The 20,520-nt window shown below is 49.4% G+C and overlaps 1 protein-coding gene across 2 annotated transcripts; it reads right to left on the bottom strand.

The window, feature by feature from the left end:
• Window positions 1–500: 500 nt before the first annotated feature.
• Window positions 501–19,065, bottom strand: Nom1 (nucleolar protein with MIF4G domain 1). 2 transcript variants are annotated; one of them, XM_077795905.1, is made up of 11 exons: window positions 16,506–19,065; window positions 16,164–16,291; window positions 14,501–14,696; window positions 11,292–11,615; window positions 9,705–9,815; window positions 9,027–9,194; window positions 7,721–7,842; window positions 5,972–6,104; window positions 5,402–5,533; window positions 3,556–3,665; window positions 501–3,037 (listed from the first exon to the last, which is right to left on the bottom strand). In XM_077795905.1, exons 1-11 carry the CDS (start codon window positions 17,379–17,381, stop codon window positions 2,863–2,865), a joined length of 2,475 nt encoding a protein of 824 aa, XP_077652031.1. In that variant the 5' UTR covers window positions 17,382–19,065; the 3' UTR covers window positions 501–2,862. The 2 variants fall into 2 exon arrangements, with proteins under 2 accessions (XP_077652031.1, XP_077652032.1); XM_077795906.1 differs by lacking the exons at window positions 501–3,037; window positions 3,556–3,665; window positions 5,402–5,533 and having other exon boundaries at window positions 6,099–6,184.
• Between the last annotated feature and the right edge of the window lie 1,455 nt (window positions 19,066–20,520).

Raw genomic sequence — 20,520 nt, 5'->3', positions numbered from 1 at the left:
TCTGGCCCCTTCAAGAGCCCCGACCTGCCACAGGACCCCACAGCACCCCACCCGCGGTGTAGCCCTCCACACTGAGGCCAGCGACTGGCCTCTCCTCCTGCCAACTTGGGAGTGGAAGGAGTCGGTGGCCAGCTGACCGGGCTGATGGACACCCAGCTTTAAGGTAGGTAGCCATCTGCAGCTCAGCCGGGCCCACCCCACTTCACAAAGGGAAGAGGCCATCTGAATTAGTTTGCTGAATTATTTTTGTGAAAGAACATTAGAGTATTTTACATCTGTTTAGAATGAGTTCTAAATAACAAATGCTTTAAAAATAAAAACTATTTTAAATTTAGAGCAAGGTTACAACTATATAAACTTCCCCCCACCCTCCAGCAGTTACTATTTTCTCATTTGCTTTCTCTGAGGATGGGATGAAGAATGAATTTTCCCTCAACCACACAGCTAGGCAGACTTTTTTTTTAAAAAAATATTTATTTTAAAATTATAGGTGGATACAATCTTTATTTTTATGTGGTGCTGAGGATTGAACCAGTGCCTCACAACATGGTAGGCAAGCCCTCTACCTCTGACTTCTTAAAATGGAAAGATACAGACCTTAGTACACCAGCAAAGCTCTTCTCTCAAAATAAACATCTATATACACTTTGTAGAGGAGAAAAAATAGATTTTATGTACATACTTTAACACATTAAAGCTTGTTTCTGGTACCCCTAAGGATGAAATCCCCAAAACATAGCTTCCTTTTAATTCCATACACTTTAACAGTTGTCCACCTGCATTGCAAGAAATCCACAAATACACAGCTACACCAAGCACCGACTGTTCGAGTGCCTTGCAGTACTTTTCCAATGTAGCTGTCACTGTAATACATTTTCAAACCTACATATTTGAAAGTAATTCTGAATTTATAGTAGCTTTGGTCAGGGTGTATTTACTATCTACACTGAAGTACAATTACTGTCACGTGTAACCATATTATGATGTTAGAAAGTTCACATATTGTGGGCAATCTCCCATATAATGCAAAACTCAGGCAGGGAGAAAAGTCACCAAGAGTCCACCACACAGGAAGAGGCAGTTTTGCTTTGATAATAAAAGACAATATAGAAGCGCGATTCTTGACAGAAGTTTGTCTTCCTTACTGCCAGAAGCTCTCTGGTCCCTCTGACCGCTCTAGGAGTAGCCCTGGTCAGCACAGCTCCACTCCTGACCCCAGGGCCGGCCCCAGTGGCACGGATGACACACCCTGACCCACCTAAGCCAAGACGAGGCCTTTTCTGTTCAAAGCCCTGCACAAAGTGAAGGCTTCACTAACATGTCAACAGCTGCGGCCCTCTTCCTTGGTCACCCAAATTTGCGACCTGGTAGAAGGCACAGGGTTTTAATTAAGCCTCTGGCCAAAGGCTGGTTTCTGGATTGGGGCGGAGGCAGTGGAAGGACAGGAGGCCTGCGCAGTGTGAGCTCCGACCCCAGCACTGAGGTTCTCCAGGCTGCCCGCTCACTGCCGAGCTTACACCTTCAGGGCAGGGACATACGTGGAGACTTGAGATCTCGCATGATGACCCTGGAACGCTGATTGCGACAGAGCCACCCACACCAGACAAGAGTGCTCTGCAGAGGAGCCCGTGACCACCTGCCCAGATGACGGCACTCTTGCTGGGAAACAGGTTCTGACCCACGACGTCTACACTCACCCCAGTGGCTTTCTCAACAGCTGAAGATGAGGACGGCCAAGCCTGCAGCGTTTGAAAGGAGCAACTGTGAAACAATCCACACTTGTGCACCCTGGTGGCTGCTAGGCAGAGGACACTTCTCTTTCCCCAGATTCCCAAAGTTTCCTGCACTTGGTGAGGGGGACTGGACACGCCCTGTCAACTCCCTGCATGCGGTAACTGTTTAATTCGTATCCACATCTCCTAGGACCCAGGAGCAACAGCAAGCAGCACCCACAAAGTATCCAACAGCTACTTGGTGACTTTGGAGTTATTTAACAAAATACCGCAGCGATGCAGAACTGAAGAGTGGAGAGAGATATGAAACTGTGCAGAGTCCTCTCCGGTGTCAACACGTCAGGTGAGCAGCAATGGAAACCCACCCACACCACACTACACAAGGACACTCACGGTCTGGACATCAACCAACTTTTCAAAACCCAACTGCATTCACTGAGCAGGACAGGCCTTGGAGATCCTGAGGACACATCAGAATAATCAACTAGACCTCAATGAACTTTTAGCCAATTAAAAAAAAAAAAAAAAAAAAAAAACCAGAAATGTATCATTTATAATCACTGCACCCTCTAGTGGCCCATTTTTATCTATTAAAAATTAAGACAACCTGTAATCCCAGCAACGTGGGAGGCTGAGCAGAAGGATCACAAGTTCAAGGCTAACCTCAGCAACATGTAAGACCTGTCTCAAAAAAATAAAAAGGGCTACAGATATGGCTGAACCCAGGTGGAGTGCCCCTGGGTTCAATCACCAGCATTAAAAAAACAAAACCAAAACACCACACCAGTCTCACTGCGAAGGGTGCACAGTTCAGAGCCTGCCCCTCCCTGCCTTTTCCTGCCACCCCCAATGCATCATCTGAAAGTTACTAAAAACACAAACAGGGCTGGGTTGTGCTCAGCAGTAGAGCGCTTGCCTAGCACATGTGAGGCCCTGGGTTCGATCCTCAGCACCACTTTAAAAAAATAATAAAGTTATAAAAAACACCAACACGATACAATCTTGGATTAAAAAAATCATCTCAATAAATAACATTTACAATGTGACAGACTGTGACATTAGCCCTCCCCCTCTTCGCTGAGCAGGACAGGCCTTAGAGATCCTGAGGACACCTGTGGGTCGGACATGCCTACATTCTCAGGGCAGCTTTGCCCTGCAAGGACCGCGTGGCAAGGCCTGCCCTCTCTCTCAGCACGCTGGCTTCCTCGGGACTCTGGTGGGCCTGCACGTTCTTCAGTAAGAAGTGGCCAATGAAGAGCTTCAGACCCTCTCGCAACATCCCCAGCTTTGGGTTCTCAGACACTCTGGAAGAGAATCAGACAGACGCGTGTCAGGACAGATCTCAACGCAGTCATAACCTAGTTCTGTTCCCTGTGGTGCTGGGAAGGAACCAGGGCCTCTTACACGCACAAAACCATCTCCCACCGAGCTAAACCCCCAGGCCTTCTCTTCCTTTTTATTTCTGTTTTTGCTCAGGCTGGCCTCAAAAGTCCTAGGCCCCAGGGATCGTCCTGCCTCCCAAGAAGCTGAACCCACAGTTGTACATCGCTGTGCCTGACTCTATGTAAAGCAGAATTTTCAATGAAGAACTTCAGGGCAGGAGGTGGCTCAGTGTTAGAACTGCATGCCCAGCACACACAAGGCCCTGGGCAAGAGCCCAGGACTGAGAAAACAACAAGCACTCTTAGATATCAGCTTAACATTAAGACTGACACGACTTATGTAGCTACACGTGAAGCACAATGCTGCTTCTGTAAACCAACCGGAATGAAAACATCTTTCTGTCCCTTTCTCATGTTTAATGAAACACCTGGGCACATACCTTGCAAAAATTAAACCCAGGTCTTCAACTTCTGTTTCCATTAACAGCATAGTCAACACTCGCCGTAGGAAGTGGACTCTGGGTTTGTCCAATTCGCTGAACTCAACCACCTACAGTCAGGAGACAGAAAAAAGTGACACTAGCTTAGCCAACTCTCCAGTGATCTGTAAACAGTGCTAATGAGTAGGCATTTGACCCTTCCTCACTGCCCACACACCCTGGTTTAAGAAGGTCTTTTAACTGCTAAAAATGAACAGCTGCTGGTAAGGAAGTGGTGCCATGGGGACCCTGCAGAGCTGGCAGGGGTGGCTGGTAAACCTGGCAGCACAACACAGCTTAGGGGGCCTACACTTCACAAGCCAGGAATGTAGTTTCTAGAACAGAAGCTTACTCTTGAGTGTGTTCCAGCAGGTACAAGAGGCTGGACACTGCAGCTTCTGCTTTATGGCTGTCTGTGTGGCATTCTGGTAGAGTCTGGACCACCCCTATCAACACCCCTCTATGTAGAGCTTAGGTCTAGGAAAGATGAACTCAGATATGCTTCCATCTTAGAAAACTATCAAAAACCCCAGAAATAATTTTAAATTTCAGCAGTGTAACAAATAAACGTACTAGACTTATACAGTGGAAGTAAGATCACACAGAAGATCAGAGAAGAGAACTATAGATATTAACATATATAAATTGCAAACTTAATTTTAAAAAAGAACTGTGGAAAGTCACAAGAGCAAGATGACCACACGGTTCTGCCCAGAGGGTAGATGATGTACTGGCTGTAGATGCACAGTCAGGGAGTACAAAACCAAAGAGGGCCCCTCAGCCAGGTGCAGTGGCACATGCCTGTAATCCCAGTGATATCAGAGGCCGAAGCAGGAGGATTGTAAGTCTGAGGCCAGCTTCCACAACTTAGCCAGACCCTGTCTCAAATAAAAAATAAAGAGCTGGGGAGTAGTTCAGCGGTAGAGTACCCCGGGTTCCAGTCCAGTATCAAAATAGAAAACAAGCAAAAAGAACACCAGTGGGAAGAGTGGAGGGCAGGGCTGGGAGCCAGGGAGAACCCAAGTTCTCCTGCCCACGAGTGAGCTTCCATTGCTCCTGTTCACCCGGGGCCACACCGACCCATTCTACACTGAGCCCGACTGGAGTAGGGAAGCGTAGATTTAGCTCAACGATGAGAAGATGTTATCTTAGTGTTCTAAATTACTCCAGTTCTTGGAATGGGGTGTGAAGACTGTACCCACACTTTCAGTGCAGTGGGAAACCCCACGCCCCACACCCTAGAGAGGCAGGCAGTTATGGGCAGACGCTCTGACCACGGTGGGGAGCACACCCACATACGCAGGGCACAGAGGACGACTTGTCTCTGCACCTCGACCAGCCCTGACCCTCAGGCTCTTCAAATGCTCAGAATTTTTTAGGGCACCCACACCCTGGTGGCTCCACTACCCAAGCCTTACTGGCCCACCTCAAATCCTGCCTTCTACAGGTAGGTCCACCATCTCCTCCAGAGGAACATCGGGCATCTATGTTTTTATGGCTCTGAAGTCCCAAACACAGAGTGGGGAACCTGCAGCTTTCTAACACCCTATTTTGCAGACCAGTACCTCTATGGGGTGCCAGTCTACTGAGCACTGACCTGGCCAGGATTTTAAGATTAATCTCAAACCCAGAAAAGATTTACTTAAGTTAGCAAGAAAACTGGAACCGAGCCCTAATGTTCTAGGTAAATTTATACTGTGTATACAATGATCACAACAATGAAACACTCTCCAGAATCTTGGAAAATTCATGCTTTACAAGTACAAAAAATAAGCAACTACACAGTGATTTTAAATTGCTTACAAACCTTCAAAATGGAAAGCGGAAGCGATTTTGTCTTCAACAAGTGTGCCACCAGATGAACCAAATTCAAGAAATTAGTGGCTGGCAAATTTTCTAAGTCCCGAAATTTATCCCATATGCTGAACTGGAAAGTCATCTAGTAACAGTTAATAAAAAGAAAAAAATTAAAATTCAACAATCAGTAGACTAAACCACTAAGATGCTCTCATTCACTTATTTTTAATATTCTGAAACTCAGGACTTTCTGTCCTTTCAAATGGTCAGGAGCTTGAAACAGCTTTACAGTCATCTTTTGGTTGTGGTTCTCCCCTGCATTTATGAGGCACTCGGTTGGATCCCCAGCACCAGCAAACCCTACCCCACCCCACCCCAGCAGATAAGCACTTTGAAGACAGCTCTTGACAAGTGACGTCAAGAGACTGGTGTGGTGTAAGCAACACCCAGCCTCCTAGTGCAGGTGGTCCCTCTACCCAGTACTTCTGGCTCCAAGAACTCATGTTTAGGATGTGAGCCAGACAGAATGCTGAGGAAAAGCATCAGGACACAGGTAACTGGCACCTTCTGACCAAGTTACCTGGAATCGCCTTTCATAGCTGCAGAACTTGCTGGCCAAGAACGCATAGAAGGGATTGTATGTCTTCTCTTGCAAGCAGCAATCCATGAGCACATGGACCACCTCTCTCTCCTGCTGATCCTTCAGTCCCAGCCTGCAGCACAGAAACAGCCCAGCTAAGTCAGCACTCCACTTCCCTCTTCCACAGCCAAAGAGCCCACAGGTCCTTCCTGCCTGGAAGAGTGTGGTTAAAAGTGAGCCAGGAGGCGGGTGGCAGCAACCAGACACAAGCCAGAGGTTTGGCCCTCCCCAGTTTCTTTGGGCCTCATTTTTCTAGTGATGTGGTAAAGTTTGGGAGGACACAACAGGACTCGAGTTCTACCCCACCACAAAGCCCAGGACCCAAGTCCAACTGACACAAGCAGGACTCAAATGAAGCCAGGTCTTGCTAAGACAATGATTTCCCTCTTTCTTTCTTTCTTTTTGTAGCAGGGATTGAACTCAGGGGCACTCAACCACTGAGCCATACCCCCAGCTTATTTACAGACAGGATCTGTGTTACTTAGCACCTCGAAGTTGCTGAAGCTGGCTTTGAACTCGTGATCCTCCTGTCTCAGACTCCGGAGCCACTGGGATTACAAGCGTGTGCCACTGTGCCTGGCTCACTTTTTCATTTTTAAAATCCACAGTAAACTCCACCCTCTTCAGTGTACAGTCCTGTGGGTGCAGCTGTATAAGCCCCCAGAGTCAGGTAACTGCAACCACACTGGAAAAAGAATTCCATCGCCCCCACAACCCCACAGGCCTGTGCAGACAGCCATTCCCCAAGCTGCGGGCTACCACCAGTCTTTTTTCCAGTCCTCTAGTTCTGACTCTGCCAGAATGCCACACAAACAGCCACAAAGCAGGCGGGTGTCCAGCCTCTTGAACCTGGCAGAACACACTTAAGAGTCACCCATGCAGCTGTGGGACTGGTACTTTGCCCTCTGTAATAGTGAACTGTAAGGATCCCACCCACTGCAGCAAGGACCCCTGGTTTGTTCATCCTTTTCCCAGAGGGGCATGTGGGTTTTTTGGTAGTGGGGATGGAACCCAGGCTTCATGCACACTAGGCCACTGAGCCTCAACCCCAGGTCAGCCAATGACTGTGGTGAATAAAAATGGGGAAAAAACTCATTGTTAGATGAAGACTGACTAGGAAACACAGAGGTATGCTCAGGGTTCCCACCCCGACAAGCCACCCCAGTTTACAAAACCCCAACTATCAGAATACTAAAATGAGCCATTTCTCCCTGTATTGCATTATGAGTTTGAAGCATATAAAGAAAAATGAGTTAAACTGTTCACTTAATTGTTATCTGATAACTAAATACTTTGCATAAAGTATGCAAATGTTTTAAAAACCTGCTACAACAAATTATCACAGAACCATACTGGGACATTTTAAATGAGAAGCAAGAGGCAGCTTCAACATGAAGGCTCATAACACTTTAAGCAATCCATGACAACCAACAGCCGCCGAAGACAGTGGCTGACTACCAGATAGTGGCTACAAAGCCCTCAAATTGCAGCCTCCTACAGGGCTCCGCTGAGGATCTACCAGGGCACACTAGTAGGAATGAGTGGCTTGCCAGAGACATGTGGCCCACCCAGGTGAGAGGACAGTAACAAAATTCCAGCTTTTCAGTCCTCCAAACACAAACCCCACATTAAATTAATTCTTTCACAACTTCTAACTTGACAGGTCAAAACGTGCAAACAAATGCTTACTTGAGCAGCTTTTCAAAAGCATCCAAAAAATCCTCACTCGTCATCATCGTACAGAAGATGTTCCTCCTAACGTCAGTGTTCATTCTCTGCTTCCGAGCAAGATCCAACATCTTTGAGCTTATCTGAAAAAGGAAGGATTAGTGTGTGGGCCATACAAATGTCCTGAGAGCTGTTTCCTGAGAAATACCATGCCACCTTTGGTCGAGTGTGCTCCTAAAGTTTCTAAAGAACAACTTGTACAATTTTGTGGCTTCAGCTCAGTATAACTAAATTGCACGTGAATACCTGTAGGTAAATTCCAAATCTTTATTTCTGGGTCACCACAAAGGGAAAATGTGGCAGGATAAAAAGCCACTGGAGGAGAGAAGCACTGGATTTGGGAACTCTCAGGAGGGTGGGACATCAGCCTGAGCATCTCAGATCAAGTTCAGATATGGGAATCAAGGTCAAGTTCAGATATGGGAATCAAGGTCATCAGGTGTGCCAAGGGCCCAGGGCAGGAAAGGACACTGGGGACAAGGAAGGAGATCTGGATCAAACAGATGCTAGTAAATAATTTTTTCCACATTTATTTATTTATTTATTTATTTATTTTGGGGGGGGGCGGGGTACCAGGGATTGAACTCAGGGGCACTTGACCACTGATCCACATCCCAGCCCTATTTTGTACTTTATTAGAGACAGGATCTCACTGAGTTGCTTAGCACTTCACTAAATTGCTGAGGCTGGCTTTGAACTCGCCATCCTCCTGCCTCTGCCTCCCGAGCATTTGGGCTTACAGGTGTGTGCACCACACCCAGCTCCGACTCTAGCTAATAATGATAAATACAAATAAGTGGGAAGAAGTTTCATCCATGCTAATGGACTGGAACCTACATCTCCTAGGATACAGAACACATCCCATTCTCAAGAATGGATATCTGCAAAGTCAGTCTTGATTTTCACACACTCCCTTCAACTCTTAGATCTTTTGCACAATGCGTTTTGGGACTCTTAAAATCCTTAAAAAAGAAACAACAAAAACTGAATTATATGTTTTGTTTTGTTTTCTGGAGCCAGGACCTTGCTATGTTGCCTAGGCTGGTTCAAGTGTTCTTCCCACCTCAGCTTCCACGAAGCTGGGACTACAGGCATGTGCCACATGCCTGAATTTAAATCATAACTTAACACTGGCAATTTGTATAAGGCCTTCAAATAAACCTAAGTGGCACACTTCCATAGCCATTCAGGAATAATCAGAACTACTCTAGCAGAGCTGGCACTTGGCACAGCAGGGTGCCCACAGTCAAGCACTGGGTCTCCATACCGTGCCCACAGGCGGCTTCTGCTGAAGTGCATGATGACTGTTGTCAATCATCGGAGTCCCGCTCCAAGCAGACCCCACAATCCACCAGCGCCCAGTTTGTTCTGCATTCAAAAGACCATCCCAAGAGATGCGAAGCTGAGTCTCAGAACCTGAGCTGGCATTGCGCACCTGATTAGAGAAAAAGGTTTAATGAGATGCTTTAATTGGTTCATAGTCTGTACTGTGATCACACTTTCTTTTTTTTGTACCAGGATTGAACCCTGGGGTGCTTAACCACTGAGCCACATCCCCAGCCCCCTTTTATCTTTTATTTAGAGACAGGATCTTGCTGAGTTGTTTAGGGCCTCTGTAAGTTGCTGAGAGTGGTTTTGAACTCGAGATCCTCCTGTATCAACCTCTTGAGCCACTGTGATTACAGGCGTGCACCACTGTGCCTGGCTCACTTTGGGTCTGCCACCCAAGCAACGTCTCTTAGGCACAGTCGTGACAACAGGCTCCTACTGCACAGCAAGCTGAGCACCTTGGGAGGACCAGCTACAGGGGCTGTGCAGGAGGGCGTGGGCCACTCACAGGGCAGCTTCTGTCTTCTTTCAGGCCCCAACTCACAAGTCCCGCTCCCTCTCCCAATGGGGCCGTGCTGCCCTGAGGCTCGGGGCAAGGCAGTAGGCAGCCACTCACCAGAGCTCGCTGCACCTTCCTCAGTCTCTCCACGGGCTCGGGATCATAGCCTGGAATTTTGCGCATGTCATTGTTCTTCAAGGCCAGCATCGTCTCCAGCATAAATCGAACCTTTAAGGAAAAGGAAGGGGAGAAATAAACCCAAAACCAAAATGAAATCTCCCATTATTTCAAGCAGTTTGAACATTCCTGGACATCCTCCCCTTGCTGGATTTTCAGCCTCTCCAGGACCACTGGGTGGCCTTTTAATCCTTATCAACTGGAAACAGTAACACACTTACAGGAAAGTTACAAGGACAGCACAGAGTCCGTCTACATACCTTCCTCAAATATTAACTCTTGATACAATCTCCACATCATAAAATCAACCTCTTTAAAATAAACAAGTAGGTGATTTCCGGTATATTCCAAGCTAGGCAACAATCACTTTAGAATCTGCATAATGCCCAGAAGAGGAATTCCAATCCCTCAATAGCCGCTGGCATTCCCCACCTCCCTGCCCAGGTGGCCACCTCTGCTGTCAGCTTTTGGGCATTAGCCAGCAAGAGTGTAATCTGCACTCCCTCCCACCCCACCCACTCCCCACTTAACCCCCTGCTACCTCTGCAGACATGCTGCCCCGGTGCACAAAGAGCAGCTAACAATAATGCTCCTCATCAGACAATGACCAAAATGAAAATCCAGTCCCTTTCCCTTCACCCCAACATCCCACCTAAAGAGTAAATTCTTCTTAAAAAAAAAAAAAAAAAAGAGTAAATTCTTCTCAGGACTCGGGCCTCTGTGACCCACCCCCCAGTATCCTGCCACCTCGCCCACCAGCTCTTCCTCCTTCCTGCAGCTCCACACTGCTGCCTGTAACCACAGGGATCCCTTCACCCTAGTGGGGGATCCCACATACTCTCATGGCTTCCAGGATTCCTGGCATGAGGGTGACCCCAAATCCCCCCTGGCTCACTGCCCTTCGAGATGTGGATTCCTCCTGCACCTCCTCCCGTGCACCTGAAGGGGGCCCCCTGCCCTTACTTCCTTCAGCCCTGCTCCCCACTAAACTCGGCTGCTTCTGACTCCCAAGGCCACATCCACTGCCAGGGTGCCCATGTCACCACCATCTCCCAGACTCCTACAGCGTCCCCCCAATTCCTCCAGCCACTTCCCCTCTCTTCTACACTGTCACCAAAGTGACTCCTAAAACAACTTCCACCCCCGCAGTACCTGCTGAGAACCTCTGGGTCCTCCAGGAGGAAGGCCCCAGGCCCGCCCTCCTCTCCTCACTCCTGGTGGTGTCCCCAGGTCTAACACGGCCCTCTCCTTCCTCCTCAGCAATCCCATCTTCTTCCCCTCAGGCGCATCAGGTGCTGCTCCCCACCCCTCACCACTGCAGGGGCAAAGCCGAGAGCCCCGAGTTATAGATGGGGAAACAGAGGCCCGCAAGACTCAGCCCTGCTGCTGCACAGGGGCTAGAGAAGGCTGAAAAGAGAAACCACTGAGGAAGGGAAGTGTCCTGTTTACCCCAGGGACTTACTGTTAAGCTCTGGTCAGTTTGTATGCTCTCGAGCACTCGGGAAGCAGGTCAAGTGGCACTCTTACCCTGGTCTGGTCCTGAAACATGCTGCCTGCGCCACTGGCTTTGGCCTGGGCATCTGTGATCAGCTCCTTCAGCGACAAGGCGTCATCTTTTCTCAAGGCAAAGCCCACATTTTTCAGCATCAACAGGATCAGCTCAATGTCTTTTTCGGTGAAAGTTGAAATAAGTTTCTTCAAAATGTCGAAGACGAGGAGAGACTGCACCACGTGGAAGTTGTACAGATGGGCGATGATGGTGAAAAGGTTATCACACTCTTTCCCTTCACCTCCATTTCTGTAGACCTCATCAAACTTCCTCACCACGGCCTCCAGAAAGCAAGCACCAACCTGAGCAGGACAACAGCAAGCGTGTCGCACATGTTCTGGGGACTTCTCCTTCAACACACTGAATAAGTGCCTACACACAGGCAGGACATAAACTCCAACAGGGCAGCCTTCAGGAACTCAAGTATGGCTGCCCCACAAGAGCACACGGTAAGCAGCTGAGCAGCAACCTGTGCTGAAAGGTCTCCGCTTAAGGCCAAGTACAAAGTCGTAATTTGGGGGGGCAATGGCCATGCTGGTTCCTTGGAAAAATAAACTTGCTAAAAATGTGTTAAGACAGGTGTGGCGGCCATATCTGTCTTGGAAGATTGAAGTGAGAGAGGATCGCAAGTTCAAGGCCAGCCTGAGACCCTGTCTCAAAATAAAATTTAAAAAGGGATGGGACTATGGCTCAGTGGAAGAGTGCTGCTGGGTTCAATCCCCAGTACCTGCCCCCCACAAATGTTAAAACACAACTGTATCTCTAAAAATGCTCTACCACCTAGTAACACTCATTCTCAGAACTGCTTATTTCAAGTTAATGTCCTCTGAATAAGCAAGCAGTGTAAGTGAACTTTAAAGAAAACAGCACATTCTCAACAGATATCAAAGGTCCCCACAGGCAAGTGCTTCATCACCAGGAGGGTGCTAAAGGAAGGACAGGAGCTCTAATGGCTCAGCTCCACTCTCAGGGTCCAGATGAGGGTGTGCTGTTCTTTGGGGCACCCGGAAGTAGGCTGACCATCACAAAGAGGGGAGAGCACAAGGCCAAGAAGTAGCAGTGGCCTGGTGAAACAGGGCAAGCTCACCAGAGAGCCATCCTCTTGCTCTTCTGGCACATTCTAGTCCAGATTCCCTAAGTATGTCCTGGAGAAGGAAGGACTTCCATCTTGTCACTCTGTAAGACTGAGACCTAACTCAAAAATGGCAGCTGTCATCTTGCCATATTACTATCTTGTGTTTTCTCTCAAATCCCAACTCAAGTTGAGACCAGAGGAAGCAGATGGGAGCGGGGATGTGGTGGTGATCTCCAGTGACGCTGGCAATCCACAGGAGAGATGGCCTTACCAGGGCAGCCATGCTGGGTCAGAAAGGAAGGGCTGGGTGCCAGTGATCCCTAGGAACACTGGCAAGGTGTGGCAGGCCTGATCCGACACATCAGGTGTGTGTGATTTCCAGGCTTTCAATCTGGGTGACTTCTAAGCAAGTGGGGAGGAGGCTGGGAGCTGGACTGTCTGTGTGAGCTTACTACACTCTGACTGCAGGTCAGGCTGCAGACGTGCACAGGCGTGAAGGTCCGCAGGAGGAGGAACTCCAGCAGACTGCAGGGTGCGGTGGGAAAGCAGGCACGTCACGGCCGGGCTGCCGACTGCTCAATGCCAGAAGAGCCCAGCCACTGGCAGCAGGCAACAGAGGGTTCCCAGAAGCCAGCTCCCATAGGCTGGATGTGCCTTTTAGTTTTTAAAGCCTGAGATAAACACATTTAACCTGTAAACTCCCAACTCAAGTCCCTTCACCAAAGATGAATCTGAAAAATATAATCCCCTGGTATGACCATCATCTTATATTAAAAAACAATTAAAAAGAAATTAGGAGGCTGGGGCTGTAGCTCAGTGTCAGAGCGCTTGTCCAGCACGTGTGAGCATTCGAGGCACTGGGTTTGAGCCCCAACACTGCACAAAAATAATTCCACTTAATGTGTTCAAAATTCATTTTTCTAGGGGCTGGGGCTGTAGCTCAGTGCTAGAGCACTTGCCTCAAATGTGTGAGGCACTGGGTTTGATCCTCAGCATCACATAAAAAATAAATATATTGTGTTCATCTACAACTAAAAAAACATTTCATTTTTCTAAAATTAAGTTTGGTAAATTTTAACACCAACTCATACAGATCTGATTGTTTCCTTGTAAATGATTATAAGAGCAATGCAGCAGCTGACACCATGATCTTTAACACATTTTTTTTCTTCCCATGAATTTCTGTGAGGTGTTTTTTTAGTATAGCTCTGAAGGAAGTTTAATGGAACCAGCATCCTGAGCGCTTGTCCTCTCTGGCAGAAGTTTTAGAGACTGTCATTAGCTGAAGTACCATAAGGACTTCCCCTTGGAACAAGCCACCTCATTGTCCTTCGTGCTATTAGTGAAGGTGTGAATGAGAAGCAGGAGCACTAACCCCATGTTTTCACATCAAGCTGACTCCCCACGTGCTACGGGTGATCAGGGTCATGACTTTTACGTACCTCGCTGTGAAATACTGTCTATAACACAGTTTGATTACTAAGTCTGCTGAAGTACACCAGAGACATCTAGAAGGATGGGGGACGGACTAAGCTAGCCACATAACAGCACTGAATTATGGCCATCATGGGGCACCAGCAAAGATGTCCAGAGCTTCCATTATGTTTTGTAATGGCAAAAAAATGGACTTTCACACTTATATGTGAACAGGAGTGTGGCTCTTAGGGGGAAAAAAACACTTTTAAAAAAGAGCAATTCTCCAAGTAGCTGGTGCAGAGTTTCCACAAACGATTCCAAGACAGTTGAGCAGACTCCTGAACCAGCTGTGGGGCCTGGGCCACTTTCTTCTGCCCTCAGCTTCCCTGTGCCCAGTTGGTCGTAAGGCCACCACCTTTCCAAATGTTGCCACAATGCTGCCATTGCTGGCTAAGAAAACCGTGGCTCATTAAACTTCCCAGGAAGAGCAATGAGAACTACGGCGGCAGGGAAAGAGGAAGAGCAGAATTGCAACAAGACAATCTCCTTCCCTGTTGTAAATGGGCTCAGCAAGCACTTAATGAGCCAGCCTCTTTCCTATGGTCATCACATGTAGTAACTGTTGACCTACACCATGGAGGACCAAGGCCATCCCAGGCGACAGGGCCAGCGGGTGGAGAAAAGGTGGGAGCGTACCTCAATTCCGACAGTGTGGTGAAGGATGCTGACCAAGAGGACGTGCTCCATCATCAGCCTGCTGGGCATGGCGGAGGCAGTGACGCAGGCACCCAGGAGGGCAGCCGTCAGTGTGTCATTCATGTCCTTCCTGCTATTGGCCATGTATAGCTCCTCCAGCTGCCCACTTATGGATGCCATGTTTGGCTCACTCAACCTGCAGGAATGTAAACACAGAAACACAATTAAATATAATTTTCCAGTTCAAACTCAGTTATCAATACTACCAATATATCCTACCTTACATATGCTTCTGACCCGGAAACAACTGACCCTGCTGCAATAACCCAGCATATTCTGCTCATAACCACAGAACACTATGGAGTTCTGAAATAATACAACTGTCTTTTCAGTTGAAATGTAACCAGTGAGGTATGCCATGGAAGGTCTGTGAGTCTGCAGAAATTGGGTATCCTGATCTGACATTCCCAGGTGTAGGAACCATCTAAGTAGTGTATCATTAGGAAAACCACCAATTCGCCCACTTCTTAGATGGCACACAGGCACGGTTTCTACACTGAAGAGGGTGCTCTGTCTGAATGAGTAGCGAGAGAGGACTGTGCAAGGAAGACTATTCACCACACACCTGTGCTACTACTAAAAGGAACATCACAACAGCATGCTTCAGTAAAACTTCTGGGACACTCCACTGACAATGTTTCAATTTCAATTAAGCAACATAGGGGAAGAGGCGGCACAAAGGACAGGTTCTGTATCCTGATTGTGGCAGTGGTCACCTAAATCTTCATGTAATAAACTACACAGAACCTCTTTCTCTTAAACAACACAAGCACATAAAAACAGTGAAACCTGAACAAGCTCTAGGAATTGTTACATCAGTTCCCTGATATGTGTGTGTGGTGCTGGGGATGGAATCCAGGCCTCATGAATACTAGGTTAGCACTCCACCACTAGCTGCACTCCCAGCCCCTGGTTGCTTCTCAATGGTACTCTAGCTATAGAAAATGTAACCTTTGGGAGAAAGCAGGTGTACAGCATGCAGGAATGCCCTGTACCCTATGAATCTACCAAAAAAAAAAAAAAAAAAAAAAAGAGCAATATACATTTAAAAGAGTGACTGCCTTTTGAGGATTTAGAAGAGGGGCATGAGGGTCTTCTGGTGAGAGTTATGGGAGAACTGGAGGAGGGCATTAGTGCAAGAAGGACTTGAACTTGTTTCTTAAAACCACAGGCTGACTGTAGATGGTTTAGTGGTGTGGTCCCAGCTACATGGCTTCCAATTACCCTTTTAGAGTCTAAATGTCAACATAGGGGGATGAAGGACCAGCATCCTGACCAGGTGCACTCATTTCTGCAAGGGGGGATCCCTGCCAGACCTTCCTCCACTATTCCTGGGAGGATGTTCCCTGCCCCATCCCAGCCTCAGAGTGGCAGTAGGAGTCTCCTGCTGCCTTCAAACCCTGTAAGGACTCACCATACCAAACAGCTGGGCAACATCTCCTCAACATAAGGATGTGGTTGCCCTAAGGCAGACACAGAAAGGATCTGAAAACAGCTACAAGTCCTTCCCATCACTTGCATCTTGTCATTCTGGGACAGTTTCCGTGTTTTAGAAACAGAGCATTGCTCCAAGGGAGAGAGCGTAACAACTCTGGAAGGTCACCTGTTAATTAGGCCTTTGACGTGTTTCTTCAGCCTTTCTAACTCCTCCTTCTTGCGCTCGTCCACTGTCTCCTGGGCTGGCCGCAGCTGAGGTGGGATGTACTTTTCGCCACTTTCACAAAGCCTCTCCTTGAAAAAAGAGAATAATATAATCGCAAAAAAGAAAAAAAAAAGTACACTGGACAAACTTCACATTTCCCTTGCTATGTGCATATTCATACACAGAACTACCAACTCCGGCAGCTGTTTCTACTGACTGTTTAACCCACCGCGAGCGCCCCACTGCAGTGCACTGGCTCCGGGGCTGACGGCCATCCCCGGGACCAGGGAAGTTCCGCGGTACCTGCTGGGTCGTGCCGTCCGCCCCCGAAGAGCCTGCCCTCTCTTCTCCGTCTTCTGCGAAGCGGACTCTCTTCCTCCCGGCTTTCTCCCGCGCCCCGCCTTCGGGCTCTTCCCGGCTGTCCGGCTCGGGCTCCGCGGCGTCCTCGGCGTCGTCCGCACTCTGCGGCTCCGAGTCGCTGTCCAGGTCACTCTCGGGGAGCGGCGCGCCCGCCTCCTCCTCCCCCTCGTCGCCGCTGCTCTCGAGCAGCCCGCCGGCCCCCGACCCCAGCACGCCCAGGATGTAGTCCAGCCCGTCGCGCGCGAAGCCGGGCGGCACGGCGCTGCCCTCGGCCCTCTTCCTGCGCTTGCTCAGGCCCAGGCAGCGCTCCAGCTGGCGGATCTCTCGGTCCTCCTCCTCGTTGGCCGCGAGAAGCGCCCGCTTGCGGGCGGCGGCGGCGGCGGCGGGGCTGGCCTTGCCCGGGCGAGCCGGGGCCTTGGCTGGGGCTGCGGCCTCGGGGACAGCCGTGGCCGCGGCCGGGGACGGCGCGGCCTTGTCGGGGGCCGAGGCCTGGGCCCGGGGCGGCGCGGACTCCCCCGCGCTGCCCTCCTGCTTCCCCGCCGCGGCGCCCGCGGTCCTCTGCAGGCGCCGCGCTTTCCTCAGTTGCCGCTTCTCCCTCCGCAGCTCCTTGCGGCTCTTCCTGCCGCACGGCCGGGAGCGCACCCCGGCGCCGCGCCCCTCGGCCTCTCCCCCGGAGGTGGCCCGCACGAACCCCTCCACGGCCACCCGCAGCCGCTGCAGAGCGCCCTCGCCGCCGCGCCCGCCGCCGCGCTTCTGACGAACTACTCGCCTTCGGCCGCCTCCCGAGCGGGCCGCTGTCGCGGTCACGGACGCCGCCATTTTCCGGGACGATCTCAGACCACAACTTCCGCCGCGGCGGGACTTCCGGGCGAGAGCGAGCGCGGGGCGTGGCGGGTGTCGCCCCCTGCCGGCCGGGGGGCCGCAGCAGCGGACACCAGAACATTGGGTTTCAAAGGGAACCTGTGAATTGTGTCAGGCCACACCCTCCCAGAGCTCGCGGCAGCTGCGGGTCGCGGGGCCGTGCGTGTTCGCGGTGGGGAAGGCCCCGGGCAGGTTCTCTGTGTCCCAGGGAGGAGCCGCGTACTCAGTCTTACAGCTCTGCCTTTTGCTCCCTGCGCTCTGCCTTGGGGCTCCTTAAGGACTCATTTTTCCTGAGAGTAGTGTAGTCCTGCTTAAGAGGATGCGACACATTTATTCAACGGTCCTCTGTTGGTAGTGCACTGAGATGAAATCAGTGTCCACCTGAAGCCTGTGATGTGCCCTTATGTGGACATCCGGTCTTTCCAGTTGTAGTCAAGTTTAGATGAGGGCATACTGATTTGGAGTGAGCCCTCAATCCAGGGACTGGGGCATCTTAGAAGAAAAGGGGCATTTGGACGCCCAGGGAGCTGGCCATGTGCCGGTGGAGATGGGGCTCGTGTGTCTGCCAGCCTCATGTCTCGTCCACAGCCCAGGTGTGGCAGGGCAATGGGAGGCCAACGTGCCAGAGGCAACCTGTGAGTCACATTTATTGGGGAGCACTTACTAGACATCAGTGACTGCCCCAAGAAGAGTTTGGTGGCAACAGGCTGAATGGAGCACATCTGTCCCTCGTGGTGTTTTGTCCAAGGACACCAGCAGGATGAGTGACACCTGTCCTCACCCAGTGCCTGCAGGTCTGCCCACTCACCACGGGGGAGGGCTGTCCTCAGGACATCAGCTTGCTTAGTCTGCTGGTGTGACCAGCATCCCGAGGAGCAGCTGTCCTGGGCAATGCAGGAAAGTGGCTTTCTCCAGGGGACACTGACCGGCCCTGGTTCCCACTGTGCAGGAGGAAAGCCAGTCCTTCAAGATGGTGTGTGTCCGACACTGCAGCTCAGCCTTGCCCTGTGTCCCTTGACTCGGCAGGTTTGGGGAGAAGAGAAAGGGGCGTCCAGGGACATGTCTTACTGTCACGACCCCCAGCCGGCAAAGGAAGACGCGACACAGGATTCTTCCTTCAGCAGTTTATTCAGGCCTTTATTTTGACATGTCTTCTAGCTTCTACTACTTCTACTCCTACTACCTCACCCGAGCGCCCCAGCCTTGATAAAGCACATCAAGCCCCAATGCACAACTGCCACGTGGACTTTTCTCATAGGGTGCCAAGTCACAGCGCGCCAACTCATTCTGATAAGGAGTTGTTTGCCACAGACTACAGAGGAAACCAGCGCCATCTTGTAATGTCGGCCACAGTTCACAGAAACGGCTCACCACATCTTACTGTTTCCCTTTTCTTTAGGGAGGCATGGAACAAATCCTGTCTGGGAGTCCCCAGAGGAAGCCAACCCTGCCATCCAATTTTGGATTTCTAGCCTCCAAATCTGAGAAATTTCCGTTGCTTCATACCATTCAGTTTGTGGTCCTTTGTTACCAGGTCTTTCGTACCGAGGTGTTAATGTGATCTAATGAACACATTTAGTGTGTGGCCAGTGTTTCTTTTCTTTCTTTCTTTTTTTGGTACCAGGGGTTGAACTCAGGGGTGCTAACCACTGCCCAACACCCTGCATCCCTTTTTATATTTTATTTTGAAACAGGGTCTTGCCAAGTTGCTCAGGACTTTGCTAAGTTGCTGAGGCTAGTTTTGAACTCAGGATTCTCCTGCCCAAGACCCTGGGATTGCCTGGCTCCAGTGTCTCTGTATAACACGCTGCTTCACGGAGCCCTCTGGTCTGAGGGTCTTCCTGGGGAAGTGGGATTGCTGGCTTGGGGTGTCCAGCCTTACAGGTCTGTTTCCTCCCAGGGTGTCTGTACAACTTCAGAATCAGTTTGAGAACTTCCATGTCTCTTCCATGATATTTTTAAAAAGTCTTAAATTTTTGCCCACTTCTGTCAAACTGGTATCTCATTATTTTAATTCCTTCTGTGAGTGTTGTTTTATATGTGCCTTGACAATTCACGTTTTCTCTCTGGCTTATAACCTTTGCCATATGTTATGAACATGAGTTCCTTAGAGATCTTAGGATTTTTTTGAAAAACATTTTTAATTGTAGTTGGACACAACACCTTTATTTATTTATTTCTATGTGGTGCTGAGGATTGAACCCAGTGCCTCCATGTACTAGGCAAGTGCTCTAGCACTGGGATACAACCCCAGCCCTTGACATCTTAGGAATTTTTACAAGGAAAAAATTTGAACAATCCTTTGTCTCTCCTATGTGTGAATATTTTCCTCCTTCAAATATTCAAGATACTTTAAAACATAAATCACTTAATTTTAATAGACAATGCACTCTAAGTACAGAGTAAAAATTTAAGAGGTGCAAAAAGATATGAATAAGAGTCCTTCTCCTCCTGTTCCTGCTGCTGAGCACCCAGCTGAGAACCAGCTCTCCTCCAGGAAGCAGTAACCTGTGCCCTGAGTCATCTTGCAAGTGGCCCTCGGGGCACATGTGCTGCCTTTCCCGACAGCCCACTGAAGACCGCTCTGCATGGTTGCTTTGTTTCACTGTCCAGTGTGCCTGGGAGACCCCCCTCCAGCAGAGGCCACCAGAGCCCTCCTGGCCATCCCCTGGGCCATTGCAAAGGCTTCTGGTCTCCCTGCTCAGCCCCCTGCTTCAGTCTTAGCACAGCAGCCACAGTGACACTTTTTAAAAAGCATTTTGGTTACATAAGATTGTATTTTTAAAAATTTTTTATTTGTTCTGCTTAGTTGTACATGGCAGCAGAATGCATTTCAATTCATCGTACGCAAATGGAGCACAACCTTTCAGTTCTCTGGTTGTACATGATGTAGAGACACACCATTCGTGCAATCATATGTGTACTTAGGATGTGCATCTCATCCCACCATCTTTCCTATCCATGTGACCCCTCCCCCCCTCCCCTTTGCCCAATCCAGGGTCCCTGCATTCTTCCCGAGTCCTCCCCCCATCATAGCTCAGGATCCACTAATCAGAGAAAACATTCGACCTTTAGTTTTTGGGGATTGGCTTACTTT

Source organism: Urocitellus parryii, chromosome 3 (assembly GCF_045843805.1).
Source record: "Urocitellus parryii isolate mUroPar1 chromosome 3, mUroPar1.hap1, whole genome shotgun sequence".
NCBI classification, from domain to species: domain Eukaryota; kingdom Metazoa; phylum Chordata; class Mammalia; order Rodentia; family Sciuridae; genus Urocitellus; species Urocitellus parryii.
This window is presented reverse-complemented; position numbering and strand designations above follow the sequence as displayed.

Excerpts from the sequence above, each read along its gene's own strand:
- Nom1 (XM_077795905.1), bottom strand. The coding sequence starts at position 17,381 with ATGGCGGCGTCCGTGACCGCGACAGCGGCCCGCTCGGGAGGCGGCCGA. Across the intron at positions 16,292-16,505 it reads CGGACGGCACGACCCAGCAG|GAGAGGCTTTGTGAAAGTGG; the intron begins GTACCGCGGAAC and ends TCTTTTTTCAAG. Across the intron at positions 3,666-5,401 it reads TTCCGCTTTCCATTTTGAAG|GTGGTTGAGTTCAGCGAATT; the intron begins GTTTGTAAGCAA and ends TCCTGACTGTAG.